Below are 17,377 nucleotides of genomic sequence, written 5' to 3'. Positions count from 1 at the left end.
CAATAAAGAGAACAAGAATAACTTAAAGGCAGAGTAAGTGGTTTCTGGTAGCCAATGTTGATATTTGAAAACACCAAAACAAACACGGCCCTACCCCAAAAGGGTCTTGCCCCTATTTTGATAGCTCCGCCCCACATATACGTACGCAACCCAGGCAACGATTAGTTCTGTGAAACAAAGCAAAACCAATGTTACACCGTGTCTACGGACGTGAGCGGCGCGGCGCAACAAATCCCGACAGAAAACTGCTGCCGGGTTCTATTTATGACGTGCTGACACAAATTTCAAATGGTTTTCAACGGTCGTTTGATCGCGTCCAGTGTAGTCAGACTTTAGCTGTTGTAGACACGGTGTTACTCACCTATTGAGAAGAAACAAAGCAACCTCGGGGTCCGATCGCAGGCCTCCGCTCCTTGAGTTCTCTCCAGCGCTGGAAAGCTGATCCGATATTTTCACGGGTCCTACTTCTTGCCTTATCTTTCCGCAGACGTTTTCCTCTTTTGTTTTTTTATCCGCCATCTCTATCTTTCTGTCGCTCGGCTCGGCTAATGTCCGTCCCATGCACTGAACGCGCTCTCCTCCACATCACGAGTAGACACGCCCCTTATTGCTGATTGGCTACAAGTTTGTTTTGCGATTCGGCCCGAATCAGTTTTCTAAAGTGTTTTTGAAAAATCACTTACTCTGCCTTTAATTAACAGAATCAAAATCATAATGTATCTGGAAGTGGAAGACAAGTATTTCACTATTAAGGTGCAGTAACATTAATTTCGGCAAAATTTTGTGGGAAAAAAATGTCCATTCTCTATTGTCAATAGAGTAGCGAGGTATGAAGCTCAACTCACACAGAAGTCACTTTCAAACCAAGCAGCTTTCTGTTGGTCTTTGTAACCAACTTATACCTGTTGTGAAAAATGCATCAGAAGATCTTTCGTCCTCACATGACATTCCTGATTGCTGTGGATTCCTATTGAAATTACTGCATTTTGGTTGTGAATATTTGCTGAACAATGGTGAATGCATGATTGCACCTTTATGCAGGAAAAATATCTGCCAAATAATCCTAAGGACAGAATCATAGGCCTATAAAATAAACACAATGTAAAATGCAATTTCATGGCCAGTAAATTGTACATTTTCTACATTTGACAGGTCCAAAAGTTAATTTTGGTCCCTTAGTGCAACATACTAACCAAATGTGCAACATATACCAATAGTCTTGGAGAGTTAAAGGAATTCTCAAGATGTATGCATCCAATATTTCGGACAAGACAATATGCAAAAAATAAAGTGTGCTAATATACAAAAACTGATTAGACAGCATAAAGTCTATATGCAATTTACACCTACACCTTGACTTTGTACTAGTTCCTGAGCTGTATTTAAAGCTCTGAGGAAAACAACCTCATCCAAATCAAGTGCAGTATACCACAGCATCAGGGAGACAGATCTGCACAATTCAGCAGGTGTATCAGCAGGAAACATGCTGATATTTTCCTGCACTACAGGGATTTCTCACTATTGATGAGAGGCATCAGATTCCCAGTGGAAATACGGCCTCCTGCTTTTGATAGTGACTCACTTCATTTGTCCCCTTATACAACACAAGCTTGCTTCAACCACAGATTGACTGATATTTTTAGTTTGAAATCGTAATCATTAACAAGGTTTTATTTATTTCAGGAAAAAAAAACTGGTGATCTGGGCAACACTGGGTCTATCTACATAAGGCCCAAAGAGCAGCATGAAGGCAGTGGAATCAAACTCGAACTTGAAAACAAACTTTTAAGCATGGCTTAAATGTCCAAATACTTTTGTAGGCCATCGTATTACTAAATATATAAGCATGGAGATTCAGGGATAGCAGTACAATATTTTTCAAATGTTGTTAAAATCAGTTTGCTAATCTACCTGCATTTAATGTGGTTTATATAAAGTTGCAAAATAAATTGATTCTTATTCCTCATAAATTAGCCAACTCACAGTTTGCAACTTCAGAGAAACTGTGGAAATTGGCCCAGACCTTATAAGAAAAAACAGCAAGCCTAAGCTGAAAATGTGGTCTTGGTCAAAGCATGTAATCAAACACATTAGTATCGCTATTAGATCAGCAAGCAACTACTAATTGGCCGATATACCCGTCTTCCTCAATGTTCCTTTATGTTCAGTTACAATCAATGAATTTGTAGAGAGGGTTTTTTTCATTTGGTCTAGAGAGCTTTCTTATTCAGCAATGCAGAAATGTGCCTTTATTTCCTTTTATGTGCAGAAGCTCATTTAATAAAATAGGTTTGAAATAAGAAATTTTCAGTATCTGAATGCACTAAAACTTAGATTTAAATAGATTATGTTCATTAATGTCACTTGAACTACAAGCAGGGTTCCCACATCTTTTGCCCATAAATCTCAATGACATTTCCAGGGCTTCACACACATTTTGAACAATGTATTTCTACGCTTTTTCTATGACATTTTAGATCATTCATGATTATTGGATAATTTTCAAGACAATTAAATATTTTAGAGCAAAAAATACATATAAAAATATGTTCACATTTCAATTACTTCCATGACTTTTCCGGGACTTGAAAATCACAATGTCTCTCTCTCTCACACACACACACACACACACACACACACACACAATAACTGATATTTCCAGGTTTTACAAGCTTTTTAACCCATTCATGATAAGGACAAAATTTATACTGTCCTCAAATTGAGCAATTTCTAACTATAATATTTTAGATATTAAATATTTTAGAGCTGAACATAACTTGAAAATATATAATCGCCAAGATTAGGTCCACAACTTTTCCAGGCCTAGAAACCATATATTTAAAGGGGTCATATGATGCTTTTTTAAAGATCATTATTTTGTGTATTTGGTGTAACAGAATATGTTGACATGCTTTGGCTTTGTAGAAAACGAAGCGTTTGAGAGAGGCGGGGCATAGAGGACCTACAATAATGTACAGTATTTGAAAAATAATGTGTTTTTTGAACATTAAAGCATGTCAACATATTCTGTTACACCAAATACACAAAATAATGATCTTTAAAAAAGCATCATATGACCCCTTTAACTTTGATAAAGAATATCTCTTTGGTTTTGAGACTTTAGTCTTTGCAACTTCAGGGATCCTATCTATGCACAATCAGCTTGTAACACTACAAAGAGAAAGGAAAACTTGAAATCGCATCATATGACCCCTTTAAAATTACATCTCCATATTTTGTATTACTTTTTGCTCAGATGTATACAGTAAATAATTGGTTAAAATAAACAGATGGTTAAAAGACTGGTTAAAAAAGAACAATACAAGGATGTGCTCACTGCTCACATCTGACAAAGTAAATGGCCTGGTAAAGGACAATTACACAAATGCAGAATCTGTCAGACTGAAATTTAAAGGTGCAAGTACAACCTCAAGACCTGCGGGGAGTTGCTGTCTCATCTAAATGTAAATGCTTTTGTCTGGACACTTCCCTACTGAAAAAAAAACAAAAAACTTAAACCAGCCTAAGCTAGTATAAGAATTACAGCTTTGTTGGCCTTAGATGGTTTAAACTGGTCTCAATCCTGGCCAAGCTGGTGTTGAGCTGTATTTGTTGGTCAGCAAGCTGGTCTCTAAGTCTAACCAGTGTGGCCAAAACCATATATGTGTCCAAAAACTCCTCTAAACCATGCAGCCAATAGACCATGAAAGCAGTTTATACTGGTTTAAGCTGTTTTCCAGCATGGCTGTATGGTCAGAAAGCACCTCAGGTTTATCTAAATGCATTTGTTACCCTGGAGCACAAAACCAGTCAAAAGTAGCATGGGTATATTTGTAGCAATAACCAACAATACATTGTATGGGTCAAAATGATCGATTTTCCTTTTATGCCAAAAATCATTAGGGCATTACGTAAAATCATGTTCCATGAAGATATTTTGTAAATTTCCTATCGTAAATATATAAAAACTTCATTTTTGATTAGTAATATGCATTTTCAATTTTCAAAGACAATTTTCTAAATATTTTGATTTTTTTGCACCCTCAGATTCCAGATTTTCAAATAGTTGTATCTCGGCCAAATATTGTCCTATCCTAACAAACCATACATCAATGGAAAGCTTATTTGTTCAGCTTTCAGATAATGTATAGCTATCTAAATCTGGAAAATTGACCCTTGACTGGTTTTGTGGTCCAGGGTCACATTTGTGCAGCCATTGCCCTATATAACAGCTTCACAAAACATTCTTTCAATATTGAATTTTAAATATTTTGAAAAGTTTCTAAATGAACCTCCTTAATTCAGCACCGAATAAGCCGAATTTCCAGCGGTTCTGACGTCACAGTCAATTCTTCCAGTGATCTCGAGACTGATTTACTGCAACATCCATCGACCCGGACTCCTCACAGCCCAAATGAATCACAAACACTGCTCCTAATCCCTAAAATCGAGGACAAAATACTCTTGTTTCCGCACATCACATCATAAGAAACATTTGCCCAGAGAATAGGAAGATTCGTCGCCGTTTCAGCGTCATGGAGACGCTTAAAACCTGCACTCACTCACAACGACAATAACATGTGGCGATGAGCATTAGCATGTGTATTTAGTCTTTCTAGTGCAGTTAATATTTAACTGGCTACAATAGAAACGGCTAACATATACTTTAATACCGACGATAAACGAACAAGTGCTTACCCAAGCCAATTCGGCGTTGCTCAGCCAAACAGATATTTGTCGTTGTATTGCTCAGACATTTAGAGAGCAAATGTTAGGACATGTCTTTGATGAAGCACAGATGCTGAGGAACGTGGATGTAGCTATACACACACCCTCAGCATCCCGGGACAGCGAGGCGCTTTATGAGTTTTTTTTAAAAGAGACAGTCGAACATCACAGCAACGAGTACTAGCAAATGAATAATTTATATTATTCCTCAACTTCAAAAACATTTAATCGCTATAACAGGAAATTCCATGTCTAATGTCAGTAAAACAAATAAAAATAAAAAAATTATACAAAGGACAATTGTCTTGATCAATCAAATATAGTGACTATTAAATAGGAAGAGAAATGTAATTGTGTGCATACTACGTGTATACACTGCATACTGCATTATAAAGCATATTCTATAGTATGTAGTACGCAAAACAATAAAACCCCGGCTGTGTTTGAAACCAACCTTATACCCTTATATAGTGCACTTCGAGGGGACAGCCATTTGTCTGTAGTGGACATTATGTGCACTCATTTAATCCCATAATAGGCCCTTTTCACAGTGACGTCAACTAACTTCCGCTTTCCCGCAAAGCAGTGTATCTGTACTTCCGTTATACCTTTACACCGGAGACTTCTCGGGAAAATGTAGGAAAAACTTGAAATATGAAAGGCGTTATTTAAGAGTTAAGACTAATAGAGGCAAGTGGTCTGAAAAGAAACTCATTATCCAGTTCAAGAATATGGCTTAATATTGAAACGATACATAAAGGACAGCCGCGTAGTTCTACAGAACTTTGGACTTCTACAATTACTTAAATTCCTCCATTCAATTTCGCTTTAACTACATTTATACTGTGTTTTTACTTTTTGAATTATTATTGATTCATATGATCGATCGTATTTTATTTTCATTATAGCCTATATGCAATGTGATCTTTAAAAAACAGCTATGACCTGCGTTTTATATTTATTTACACAAATGCTGGCATCTATTTTTAACTGTAAAAGCTTTTAATATAAACGTTTCTGTTACCACATGTAAATGTCTAAAACGTTTGTTTATTTGAGAAATATATCTAACTAACTTCATCTAACTGCAATAAAGACAGCAAACAGTGCGCGAGTTTTTAACTGTAAAAGCTTTTTATATAAACTTAATATTTATTTCTGAATTACATTAATAAAACGGAAAATTATAGACCCCATTTTATTGATATTTAAATAGTACAAGCTTATGTTGAACTATTCTTGTACATACAGGCGTTGTATTAAGCAGGACATAAATTACTGAATGAAAAGGCTTTCTGTTACCACATGTAAATGTCTAAAACGTTTGTTTATTTGAGAAATATATCTAACTAACTTCATCTAACTGCAATAAAGACAGCAAACCCTGAATGAGGACGAGAATAGACAGCAGCAGTCATCCTCTAATCGTATTTGTGGCAGTTGTACAAGCGTTTGGGCCAAATTAATTCCTGCGTCTCTGCAAAAGATGCCATCTTCTGGCGCACTTTGTTTCTGAATTCGCTCACTTATTATATCACTTATTCATTGAACTAGTGGACTAATGTAAGGAAGAGTGAAAGAAGGTATGGTTTCAGATCCAGTCGTAGTATGTTGTCACATGAATGTTCTGTTTCCATATGAAATCAGCTAGTCTGGTGTGATATCATGTAAATTCCTTAAAATAATATAATCTTATTAAGGTAAACCCCATGCTGAAATTTATTCAGTGCAACCCACACCGTGCATGGGTATTTTTTTTAACTACTAGCCACTGAGTATACATTGGTTGCAGGGTTGCCAGTTTTCACAACAAAACTAGCCCAAAACTAGGGGGGTCCCCCGGTAATAATCGCATTGCAGGGGCTAAATATCACGTTATTGGGGTGGCTTCAACCCGCAGACATGAAAAACAACCTGTGGCAACAGTGTTAAAGTAGCCCAATTCTTGGCAACACTGATTGGCTGTACACTCGTTATTGCAGTGTATTATGGGATTGAATGATTGCTTTCATGTTATGGTTTTGGACACCACTACAGTGGCTGTTCCTTCAAAGAGTGCACTATATAAGGGTATAGGCGGTGATTTTGGAGAGTGCATGATTTCCTACTTGTTAAAATGCGATCAAATTGGTGAGATTTTGATGAAAATTTGTAGGTAAAGAGGTCTTTTGTCTATTGTCAATATATGGTATAAAGTAGGCTACAGCTCAAAAGTCACTTTCAAACCAAGCAACTTTATGTTGGTACAAATGGCGAATTCACATGACCAACTGAACCCAATGTAAAATCTGTAATGAAATCTTTCACCTTCATGCGAAATTACAGACCACAAGGATTCCTATTAAAAGGAACATGGTGACTAGTTGGTTGTAGGGGGAGGGACATTGTAGTAAGAATTTGATTGGACAAAATCAGCTTAGTGCAGGATGAGTCATCAAAATTTTGGTCCATTTTCTAGAAGAAAAAAAAAGAAAGACTGTCAACTTTAAATGCATATATATGCTAAAAGCTACTTTTGTCAATGTTTATGTGTACAGCATGACCTCAAGCTAACACACCTGGTCTAAAAGCCACAAAGATCTAATATTCAACAACATTATTATTCATATTACACAATTTATTCACTTTGAAGAGCATGTATGTGACTGTGGGCCTTTATTTTGAAATGTCTGGAAGTCTCGGTGCAGTGTTTTGAGCTTCACTCCCTCATTCCCCTCAGCGACTCCGACATCATGGCGGACGCCGATTCCTGGGGTGAGAATTTCACTAAACTCTACCATTATTTTTCTTTTCTGACCGTACAAATTTCTATTAATATGTTTTATCTAATCAATTGTCATAATGAATCACGGCTGTCATCAAGTAATCTATCTAAACGCGCTGTTATTGTCCAGATGCTGATAGTTTCGAGGCCGAGGAGCCTATCAAAAAGGCGGCAGTTCATGACAAATGGGAGGGCGAGGATGAAGACGACGACGTGAAAGTTAGTAGCGAACGCTTTATTTGTCGTTCGCCAATCAAAATTTGTGTTTATTTCTTTAACAATTGATAAGGTCTCTCATCTTTCAAGAAGTTCCATTTAGCTAACTCTAGCTAGCTGCTCTCGCTAACTCCAGAGTGTCAAAACCATATGGTCAAAACAGCGCGGTGAGGATGAGTTTTAGCGGATTATGTGTCCAGTTAGTTATTAGCATAGGCGTACACCTGCTGTCGTAAGTTAGGGAATGAAATCATAGTAATTATGTTAATTCAATGCTGAAGCCATGTCTTTAACACCTTTATAGCGTGTAGTTAGTGACTAATTTACTGTAACTTACTTGGCCTTTTCAAAGCAAAATATGACTGTCATCTGTTGCTCATCTCAGATTATCTCACTGTCTCAAAGTAAGATTGTCTTCTTCATATTAGGACAGATTGACTTTCTAACTGTGAAATTAATGATCTCCAGTTAATCTTTTATCTTTATGCTACCTATCATCGTGACAATGCTCTAATTTGTGGTTTGAAATTCATTTTCCATGTAGGATAATTGGGATGATGATGAAGAGGAAGAAAAGGAGGAGGAGGAAAAAAAGTCAGGTATATATCAGTGATATGAAATGCATAAATTGGTAGCTGACAAACTGAAAGTTGTTGTTGTTGTTTCCCCCAAAATGTATTTTCTCCTCTTGTAATTACAGTAATCAACATTTGAAATGGGTCAAAAAAAAGTTCATCAAAGTAAGACAAGAACACATTTTGGTTTTAGGACAACTTTGATTAAAGGTTTTGATCCACTTCAAATGTTGACTAGTGTATTATTATTATTTTTTGTATCAGTTGACTTGTAGTTCTGTGTGTTACAAGTATTTATTTATTTTATGTATTTATTTATTTAGTCATTTATTAGACGCTTTTATCCAAAGCGACTTACAAATGAGGATAACAGAAGCAATCAACTGTAGTATTAAAACAACTAAAAACAGCTAAAGCTAAACTAAAAGCAGTAGTTTTTAAGTAATCCTAAAAAATAACACTGCCAAACACATGCTAAAAAACAACTTACTTACACATAGTAAGAAATGGTTATAAAAACTGAAACAGAAGCGAAACAAGTAATAGAAAATTATATTATAAAAATATTATATTATATATTATAATATTGAAGTATTTTTTTGTTCATTGTTCATAGTTAATTAAGCCGAGGCTATAAAAACTACATGAATAATTATATGAGAATTACACAAAAAATTTAAACCGCTTGAAAATTATGCACATATTAACATGCACATAAATTCACATTCTTCAAAGCAGTTATTTATAAAGCTTCAGCTATGCTTCAAGTTGCAATGTTAAACTTTGAGGTGTTTTTCATATACAGAGGCTAAACCTACAGAAAAGAAGAAACTCGGTGAGAAAATAAAAGAAAAGGAAAATGTACAAAGACAAAAACAAGAGGAGCTCCTTAAACAAGTGAGTTCGGACATGGCAATATTTAATTTGACCTATTTCTCAGGAAGTTATGCTGAATGTTTTCGAAGTTGTTAAATATTTCGTTTACATTGTGAAACTTTGAAAGCATTGTTTTATTTACAGTATTTTGTAACTCATATTTTTCTTTTTCTTTTTTTATATACACACTACCGTTCAAAAGTTTGAGGTAAGTACAATTCTTTTTTTTTTTTTTTTTTTATCGTAGTATAATTGTGATAAAAGGATATAACAAGACTTTCACTAAGCATAGCTCTAATTTGTTGAAATAGTTACAGGAGTCAGAAAGCAGCACAGAACTCGCACCAGAAGAAGAGCTGGCAGAAAAATTTCGAGTGAAAAAACTACAGGAGGATTCAGACTTGGAACTAGCAAAAGAAGCATTCGGTAAGTGCTTTCTGTTCATCCATATTTTTGCCCATTATAGGCCCAAATCTTTAACTTTTATTCTCATTTGTAGGTGTAGTATCAAATAATGTTACAGGAATTGATGCGATGAGTCCCTCTACAAAAGAAGACTTCACAGAGTTTGAGCGGTTGCTAAAAGAAAAAATTTCTTCTTATGAGAAGTCAATACATTATTCCAGCTTTTTAGAGACTTTGTTTAGGGACCTGTGTCTTTCATGTAAGTATATTTCATTTTTTAAAGTTCTGTTCTGTCATTCACTATGTGATTTATGTATTACTTTGACATTTTGTATCCGTTTTGCAGTGGAAGTTGAGGACTTGAAGAAAATTAGCAACTCACTAACAGTGTTACTAAGTGAAAAGCAGAGGCAAGAAAAGGTATGAAATTCATTTCTAGGGATAGTTCACCCGAAAATGTAAATTGGCAGGAAATTTACTCATCCTTTGGGCATCTAAGATGTAGATGAGTTGGTTTCTTCATCAGAACAGATTTGGAGAAATGTAGAATTACATCACTTGCTCAGCAATGGATGCTTTGCAGTGAATGGGTGCCGTCAGAACGAAAGTCCAAACAGCTGATAAAAACATCACAGTAATCCACACCACTCCAGTTCATCAATTAATGTCTTGTGAAGCCAAAATGTGCGTGTTTGTACGAAACATTCATCATTATGATGTTTTTAACTTAGAACCATTGCTTCTGGCTAAAATATAAGTGCTCTATTCATGATGTTCCTTTTTCCAGAAATATGCGCACATCAAGCACCGTTTACAAGCAAAAACAGCTCTAAACAAATATGTGGGTGGATTTTGTTGTGAGAAAACAACAGGGGATGGACTTTCTCACTGGAAGAAGCATTATTATTAATTATAGACTCGTATTTTAACCGGAAGCATCAGTTTAAAAGTTAAAAACGCCTTAATAACTGATGTTTTTTATAAACATGCACCTTTTCTCTTCACAAGATGTTAAGAGCTCTCTCCTCCACATCTTGAGTAGACACACCCCTTATTGCTGATTGGCTACAAGTTTGTTTTGCTATTTGGCCCGAATCTGTTTTCTAAAGCGTTTTTGAAAAATCACTTACCCCGCCTTTAATTGATGGACTGGAGTGGTGTGGATTATTGTGATGTTTTTATCAGCTGTTTGGGCTCTCGTTCTGACGGCACCCATTCACTGCAGAGGATCCATTGCTGAGCAAGTGATGAAATGCTACATTTCTCCAAATCTGTTCTAAACCCATCTACATCTTGGGTGGCCTGAGGATAAATAATTTTTTTTAGCAAATGTAATTTTTTTGGGTAAAACATTCTTTCAATGGCAAACAATTACTAGCTTTTTTCCAATGTTTTATTTTTTAATGTAAAATTCTCCTGTTTTGTTCACTCCTATATACCATACCATATGCACCATTTGTATTATCTTACTGTAATTATTTTAATTTTTTGGTCCTAAATATAATTTTTTTTTATTCAATAGGCAAACAAAGGTAAAAAGAAAAAGAAGGGAGTTTTACCAGGAGGAGGTTTAAAAGCCACAATGAAAGATGATCTTGCAGACTACGGGGAGTTCGGCGGCGGTTATGCACAAGACTACGAGGATTTTATGTGACCAAGGCTTAACCCATTGCTAGCGTTTGCTGATTGCTGAACCACACACCTTAACAGCATGACCTTACCCCACAGTCAGGCCCACTACCAGAACCATGCTAGAAAACTCTGAACGCCATCCCACACAATGCACACTCTCCCCTCAAAGAGGTTCATGCAGAGAATCAGTTCACTGCGGTATTTTTCTCGAGTCTGTGAACTTAACTCAATGTTTGTCGGTATAATAAACCCGATAAAACGGGGTCCTTCTCACAAATGTGAATCTGCAGTATCGATTAATCGTCACGGTCCAGGCAACAAAGAGTGTTATTGTTCGGTAACTGCTATTTCTTGGAAATAAATGACATTCTATGCAAATTTCAGTCCGGATTGATCTGTCGTTGGATCCGCTTTGGCTGGTATCCTTTTGCAACCAGACCGATTAACTCAACCTGTACAACCTGAAGTGGTGATATGGTAGTCACATGGTTTATGAATAATGTCTTCAATCAGACATTTCATTTTTTGTGAGTAGATGATAGCGAGCTCATTTGTTTAGATAAGTAAATCTAAAGTGTAGCGTACCGAATATAAGCATAATGCTTTGAAAATAACACCTTTATGTTTGTAGCTCGTAATGCATTTCAAGAAAAGTCTATGACCAAAAGTATCACTCTAAATGAACCGTTTTAAAGATACATTGCAGCGTTATTAGGATTACCTCAATTTTTGCAGAGCGAAATCTGTGCATATTTACAAATATAACTCATGTTTTCAATGCAGCACATTATGCAGTTACTCATTTGACCTCAATCATGCCAGCAGTGACTGAGTGTGATCTCACATGCGATCTGCTGATGTATAAGGGACTGAACGTTGACGTAGGGTCGTTTGGCTTTCCATTTTCTCAACAACTTACACTGATAGACATGCTTCAAAGAGACTTGCGATCAGCAAAGCCGGCGATAGGACTCTGCACTGTTTTATAAAGATCTAATTTAATAAAAGTTGCTAAAATCCATTGTTGTTTGTCTTTTGGTTTTTTTATATATATATATATATATATTTTTTTTTAATCTTAGCTGACGAATGAATTATAATTATGTGTTAATTGACAGAATGGAATGTTGTCGATCTGATTTAAAGGGACAGTTCACCCAAAAATGAAAACTAATCATTTAGTCACCCTTAAGTTGTTCCAAACCTGTATGAGTTTCTTCTGTTGAGTACAAAAGAAGATATTTTGAAGAATGCGTAACCAAAGAGTTGACGGAAACCATTGGCTTCTATAGTATTTTTTTTTTCTCCATACAATTGAACTCAATGGCTACCGTCAACTTGAGGGTGAGTAAATGATGACAGAATTTTTGGAAAAATTCAAAAATGTTTTTACATGTTACAGATCTTATCGTGGACGATTAATCCATGTCTTTTTTTTTTCTCCAGACTTTTACAGACTTTTTTTTTTTTTACTACAGACTTCTCTGGTGACATGCTGGACTTCTTCAATCATTTAGTTGACTTAAACAGTCCCACCAGGATTTCGTGAGACTTTTTTTCATGATTTTTTGTGGCCTAAAATGACTGAATTTGCTACGGCTTTTCTAAAAAAAATTACAGTGATATTTGCGGCATTTTTTTCCTGTTGTTTCGCAGTAAAGACAATGCTGCATAAAAGCCAGAATAAATTATGCCTGCTTTGACCTTATTCCATGGAATCAAAGTATACAATCACAGATGCTGTGTAAATGCATTTATGCCACCTCTGAGCAGCATTAAACATTCCGTGTAAAGAAACTACTATTACCGCAAATCTTTTCACCCTGTTTTTTTTTTGTCAGAAAAATTGTTTAAAAAGACAAAAATGCTATCTGCTGCAAATAATGCGGAGTTTGCTTGATTTTGCATTCAATTCTGCATCACAGAACCACAAAATCCTGTTTTAAACCCCGCCCACAATCGACCGCAAGCTCACATCTCAAAATCAAATCAACAACCAAAAAAATAGAATCAAGTCCTCACCTTTCATTTTTCATTATCCATTACCCTCAGATATGCTTCACAATATGGAAGAAAAGATCTGTGGCTACTTCCGTGACTTCAAAGTCAAAATAAAAGTGTTTGACCACGTTTATTTCCTTAATTTAACATTTATTGAATCATGAAAAACAGTAGTCTGTTTATGACGTGGTTCAAAAATAAGAGAGCTTGGTGAAATTAGCCAAAATGGAAAGGCATATTGGAGGCGATGCAAAAAGTGACATTTTTACTATTATAAACTATCACGAAAACAAACATTTTCCTTACTTAAAATATTTAAATAATCAAAGATCTATTTTAAAAGGAAAACATTTATTTTTTTTTCTCACACTTTTTTTTTATTCGTTACAATATTAGGACAGTTGAACCATCCTGACATTTTTGACCTTAAAAAATGTCAAAATGAATTTTAATTAAGAAATTAAAAACATTCTCATAATAGAAGGTGTGTGCGTGTGTGTATGTATAAGTCAATTTCATTGACTCTTATTCTTTGCAAGAATTTATCACTGATACATAATTCACAATAAGACCAGGAATTTGTATTAAGGTAAATATGGTCATCTTTTATTGTACTTTGCATTCATTTAACCAGAAAAAATAATAATGTTAAAAAAAAACAAAAAAATTGCATTTATGCAAAATTTTGTCATCTAATATTTTATCTACAGCAGATGTTCATTAAGGATAAAGCGGTCAAGGGTATGACCTTTGAGACTGTTTGAAGAACCGTTCTGTTCTGAAAACTATAAGCCAGACTGAAAGCGGCGTTTTATTGCGTACCAGCTTATGAAAAAGTCGCACACAGTTCTTCTCAGATAACCTGCCAGTGTCCTAATCTTGTCCTTGTTGCTCGTGGCCGATTAGCTCGATCACACCGTGAATTGCACCCCCTGCTATTGGTCATGTGACCCGTGCACAAAGGGTCCAGTCTTCTTCGCTTGGTCCAACTTATTGGTTTTCAGACAAAAAGAAAACAACAGAGCGATTGTAAAGATAAGACTTGGAGATAATTAACTGCAAATCCAGACTCAACAAACGTAACACTCCATCATCCATTGGTTGTGAAGAAGGGAGGAGGTTTGTTGGTGTGAAGTTGAATGATTTCTTTGAGTGCGAGTGGATGTAAAATGTGGTCTCGGTTGTGAGGACCGTTATATAAAAGGCGACCCATCTCAGTAACGTGAAGTCCAACCATGAGTCCATGCGTCTTCTCAATCTTGGTGATTTTGTGGCCAGTAATGGCTGTGGAGATGTCCACCTTGGAGGGCCAGCAGATCCTCCAAGCCTTGCACTGTCCGCCCTGCGAACGCATCCATTGTTCCCCTCGTCGAGCGCTGAAGCTCCAGTGTCAGGGTGGAATCACCACTGGGATCTGCGGTTGTTGTCCAGCCTGTGCTAAACTCGTGGGAGAAAGCTGTGGAGGCACCTGGGACTACCTGGGCAAATGCGATGAAGGGCTGGTTTGCATTTACCCAGAAGAAACAGGTGGAAACCCAGAAGCACAACGCAAGGGAACCTGCAAATCAGGTACCACTGAAGCTGGAGATGTCAAGTTAATCTGTCTAGATCAGGGGTGCCCAAACTTGGTCCTGGAGGGCCGGTGTCCTGCAGAGTTTAGCTCCAGCTTGCCTCAACACACCTGCTGGGAAGTTTCTAGCATGCCTAGTAAGACCTTGATTAGCTGCTTCAGGTGTGTTGGGCACCGAGTTTGGGCACCCCTGGTCTAGATGTTATTTAGAATCTGAGGCTAAATAAAGGTTCTTCATTGGCTTCTATGGTTCCATGAAGAACTTTGGAATCTTTTCATTCCACAAAAGGTTCTTTATATTAGGAAATGTTTCTTTAGATTATTAAAATGTTCTTCACCCTTGTTTTGTTTTTTTTAACTGTTCGCTAAAAGCTTGAGGAACCAAAAATGGTTCTTCTATGGCATCGCTGCGAAAACCCTGGTTTGTAAATCTTTATTTTTAAGAGTGTAAAGTGCAAAGTTAGTTCCTGAATTCAGGGTTGTCATGATCATGGAAAAACATGGGGATATCAGGGAATACCAGATCTGAAAAGTCATTAAAATAAATAATATTCTCAAGGAAAAAAATTTCTATAGTAAATTTCTACATTTAGTATTTAATTTAATTACAAAAAAATGCTTTTTGGTTGTATTAGCCCCCTTCTTTTTTAGACTTTTAATTTTGTTTAGCTTTTTTAAATGCTTCTGCATTAACGAGTGGACCAGCCTTTGAAATATGTTCAACAACAGCAAATATAATAATGCAACAGGGGTTTTCAAACTGGAGTCCAGGGCCCGACTGGAGAGCCACACAGGGGTCTGAATAAAAAAAAAAAAAAAAAGTCAAATTAGAGAAAAATATAAATAATAATAAAAGTTGACTTTTTATTATACTTTTTTTTTTTTTTAGAAAAAAACAAACTATTTAGTAAAATGTATCTATTTATCTTTTATACACAAGACACATACAAGACAATTAAATATACAAAAAGTGCTTTACAAATAAATTTGAACTTAATATTTTGCTATACGTGTAGAAAAAGTTTCATATTTTACTTATTTCTTTAAATTTAATTTTGGAAACGTTGTCTAGTAATATTAGTATATCAGAATTTAAAAAAATTCTCAAAATATAAATCGTTCTTTATGCAATAAAATATTTAGCTGCCTTTATATTATAGGAAGGGGTCCCTTGTATGGTGTTCATCGTATTTGTCGGCTCATGCCATCTAAAACTAAAAAAAAACCCTGTGGTACAATCTACTCTTGCAGAGCGTGCACCTGCTTATGGATTAACTTTACGTTCATGTTCACACTCTTGAAAATGGCACCATCAAGGTTAATCTAATTTATGAACTGTGAAAAGAGATACGGCAGTCAAGGATTGCTTTGATCTCGGAGCACTTTCCCATAAAGGCAAAGCTCTGATTGTTCTTATCTAGACGGTGATGAAATCCACAAGCTTTCCTAAGAACTGCATCCGTATTGTAACGGGATTCCATCAGTTTTATTGTCTGTTTTTTTCTTTGCCCTGCAGAACATTATTTGACTATGTATTTGATCATTTGACCTTTTTTGTTGATTTGTCTTTCCAAACAGTGCTGGAGGTCCTCAAAGCCGACACTTGCAAGACAAATCTGCAAGACAAATCCCAATGAAATATGCTCAGCCAGGTAACTTCTGCTTGAAGTCTTGATTTTTGATCCATCTGTTCAGTGTCTCTGATGAGCGTCCTGTTCTCGGCTGCAGGTCTGTATCGCTGGAGAAGCGTGAGTGTGGAGGCCACTGCCAGCACACGACCTGCTCCAGCTGCCTGGTTCTCAGACCTCCATCTTGTCCTCAGTCCTGTTCCCCAACAGACCACGTGTGTCTGCATCGCTTCGGCAGGTGTGTGCGAGAAAAACACCCACCCGTCTGCCATCAGAACCTACAGGTGAATTTTATCCCGGAGTTATCATTCTTTTTTGACATAAATATGAAATATATTTCAGCTTATTTATGTTTCTTACAATGTTTTTTTTTAATTAAGACAAAATGCTTTAAATGAACTGTAGCCAATAGTACTGATAAATTCACTTCAATTTCATGATAAATTATATATAAAAATGACTAAATAAATTCTGAATATAATAGAATATATTTTTATATTTTGTTAAAAATAATTATATTTATAATGCATTTTTGTATTTTATTATACATATTATGTCACACACACACACACATATATATATATATATATATATACACATACACACACGCACACACACACATACATACATATACAGTGCCTTGCAAAAGTATTCATAACCCCTTCATTTTTTTTTTCTTTCACTTTTTGTTATATTGCTGCCTTATGCTAAACTGCTTTAAATTACTTTTTTTTCCACATCAATCTACACTCCATACACCATAATGTAAAACATCTTCGCAAATTTATTAAAAATAAAAAACTTAAAAGGGGTCATGGGATGCTACATGCACTTTTACAAGTTGTTTGAACTGAAATGTGTGTTGGCAGTGTTTGTACACAACCACCCTATATTGATAAAAATCCACCCAGTGTTTTTTTTAAAATCTCGTTAAATGTTTTCCCCTTTCTCAAATCGAGCCGATCTCAGATGCCTGTCTGTG

General features: G+C 35.8%; 2 protein-coding genes and 1 pseudogene across 3 annotated transcripts in view; 2 read left to right on the top strand and 1 right to left on the bottom strand.

The window, feature by feature from the left end:
* The window catches only part of LOC107712513 (amyloid beta A4 precursor protein-binding family A member 2-like), a 28,836-nt gene extending 15,591 nt beyond the window's left edge, over nt 1–13,245 (bottom strand). The window contains exon 1 of the mRNA XM_016517788.1: nt 13,219–13,245. The gene's annotated coding sequence lies outside the window, so the exon portion shown is untranslated. The remainder of the gene's footprint in view (nt 1–13,218) is intronic.
* LOC107712512 (eukaryotic translation initiation factor 3 subunit J-A) lies at nt 7,379–12,217 on the top strand. 2 transcript variants are annotated; one of them, XM_016517786.1, is made up of 9 exons: nt 7,379–7,482; nt 7,623–7,711; nt 8,253–8,307; nt 9,089–9,180; nt 9,362–9,367; nt 9,471–9,585; nt 9,659–9,823; nt 9,911–9,984; nt 11,087–12,217. In XM_016517786.1, the coding sequence occupies exons 1-9, from the start codon at nt 7,461–7,463 to the stop codon at nt 11,216–11,218; spliced, it is 750 nt and encodes a 249-aa protein (XP_016373272.1). In that variant the 5' UTR covers nt 7,379–7,460; the 3' UTR covers nt 11,219–12,217. The 2 variants fall into 2 exon arrangements, with proteins under 2 accessions (XP_016373272.1, XP_016373273.1); XM_016517787.1 differs by lacking the exon at nt 9,362–9,367.
* Nucleotides 13,246–13,929: 684 nt separating the features above from the next.
* The window catches only part of LOC107712507 (serine protease HTRA1-like), a 6,189-nt pseudogene continuing 2,741 nt past the window's right edge, over nt 13,930–17,377 (top strand).

The sequence above is a fragment of the Sinocyclocheilus rhinocerous genome, unplaced genomic scaffold (assembly GCF_001515625.1).
Source record: "Sinocyclocheilus rhinocerous isolate Xijiao unplaced genomic scaffold, SAMN03320098_v1.1 scaffold1259, whole genome shotgun sequence".
In the NCBI taxonomy this organism is placed as follows: Eukaryota; Metazoa; Chordata; class Actinopteri; order Cypriniformes; family Cyprinidae; genus Sinocyclocheilus; species Sinocyclocheilus rhinocerous.
The sequence above is the reverse complement of the archived record's forward strand: the minus strand, read 5'-3'. Positions and strand labels throughout refer to the sequence as shown.

What these genes read in the sequence shown, in the direction of transcription:
- LOC107712512 (XM_016517786.1), top strand. Translation starts at nt 7,461, where the DNA reads ATGGCGGACGCCGATTCCTGGG. An exon ending in TAGGGACCTGTGTCTTTCAT is followed by an intron (nt 9,824 to 9,910) that starts GTAAGTATATTT and finishes TCCGTTTTGCAG; the next exon opens with TGGAAGTTGAGGACTTGAAG. An exon ending in AAAAGCAGAGGCAAGAAAAG is followed by an intron (nt 9,985 to 11,086) that starts GTATGAAATTCA and finishes TTTATTCAATAG; the next exon opens with GCAAACAAAGGTAAAAAGAA.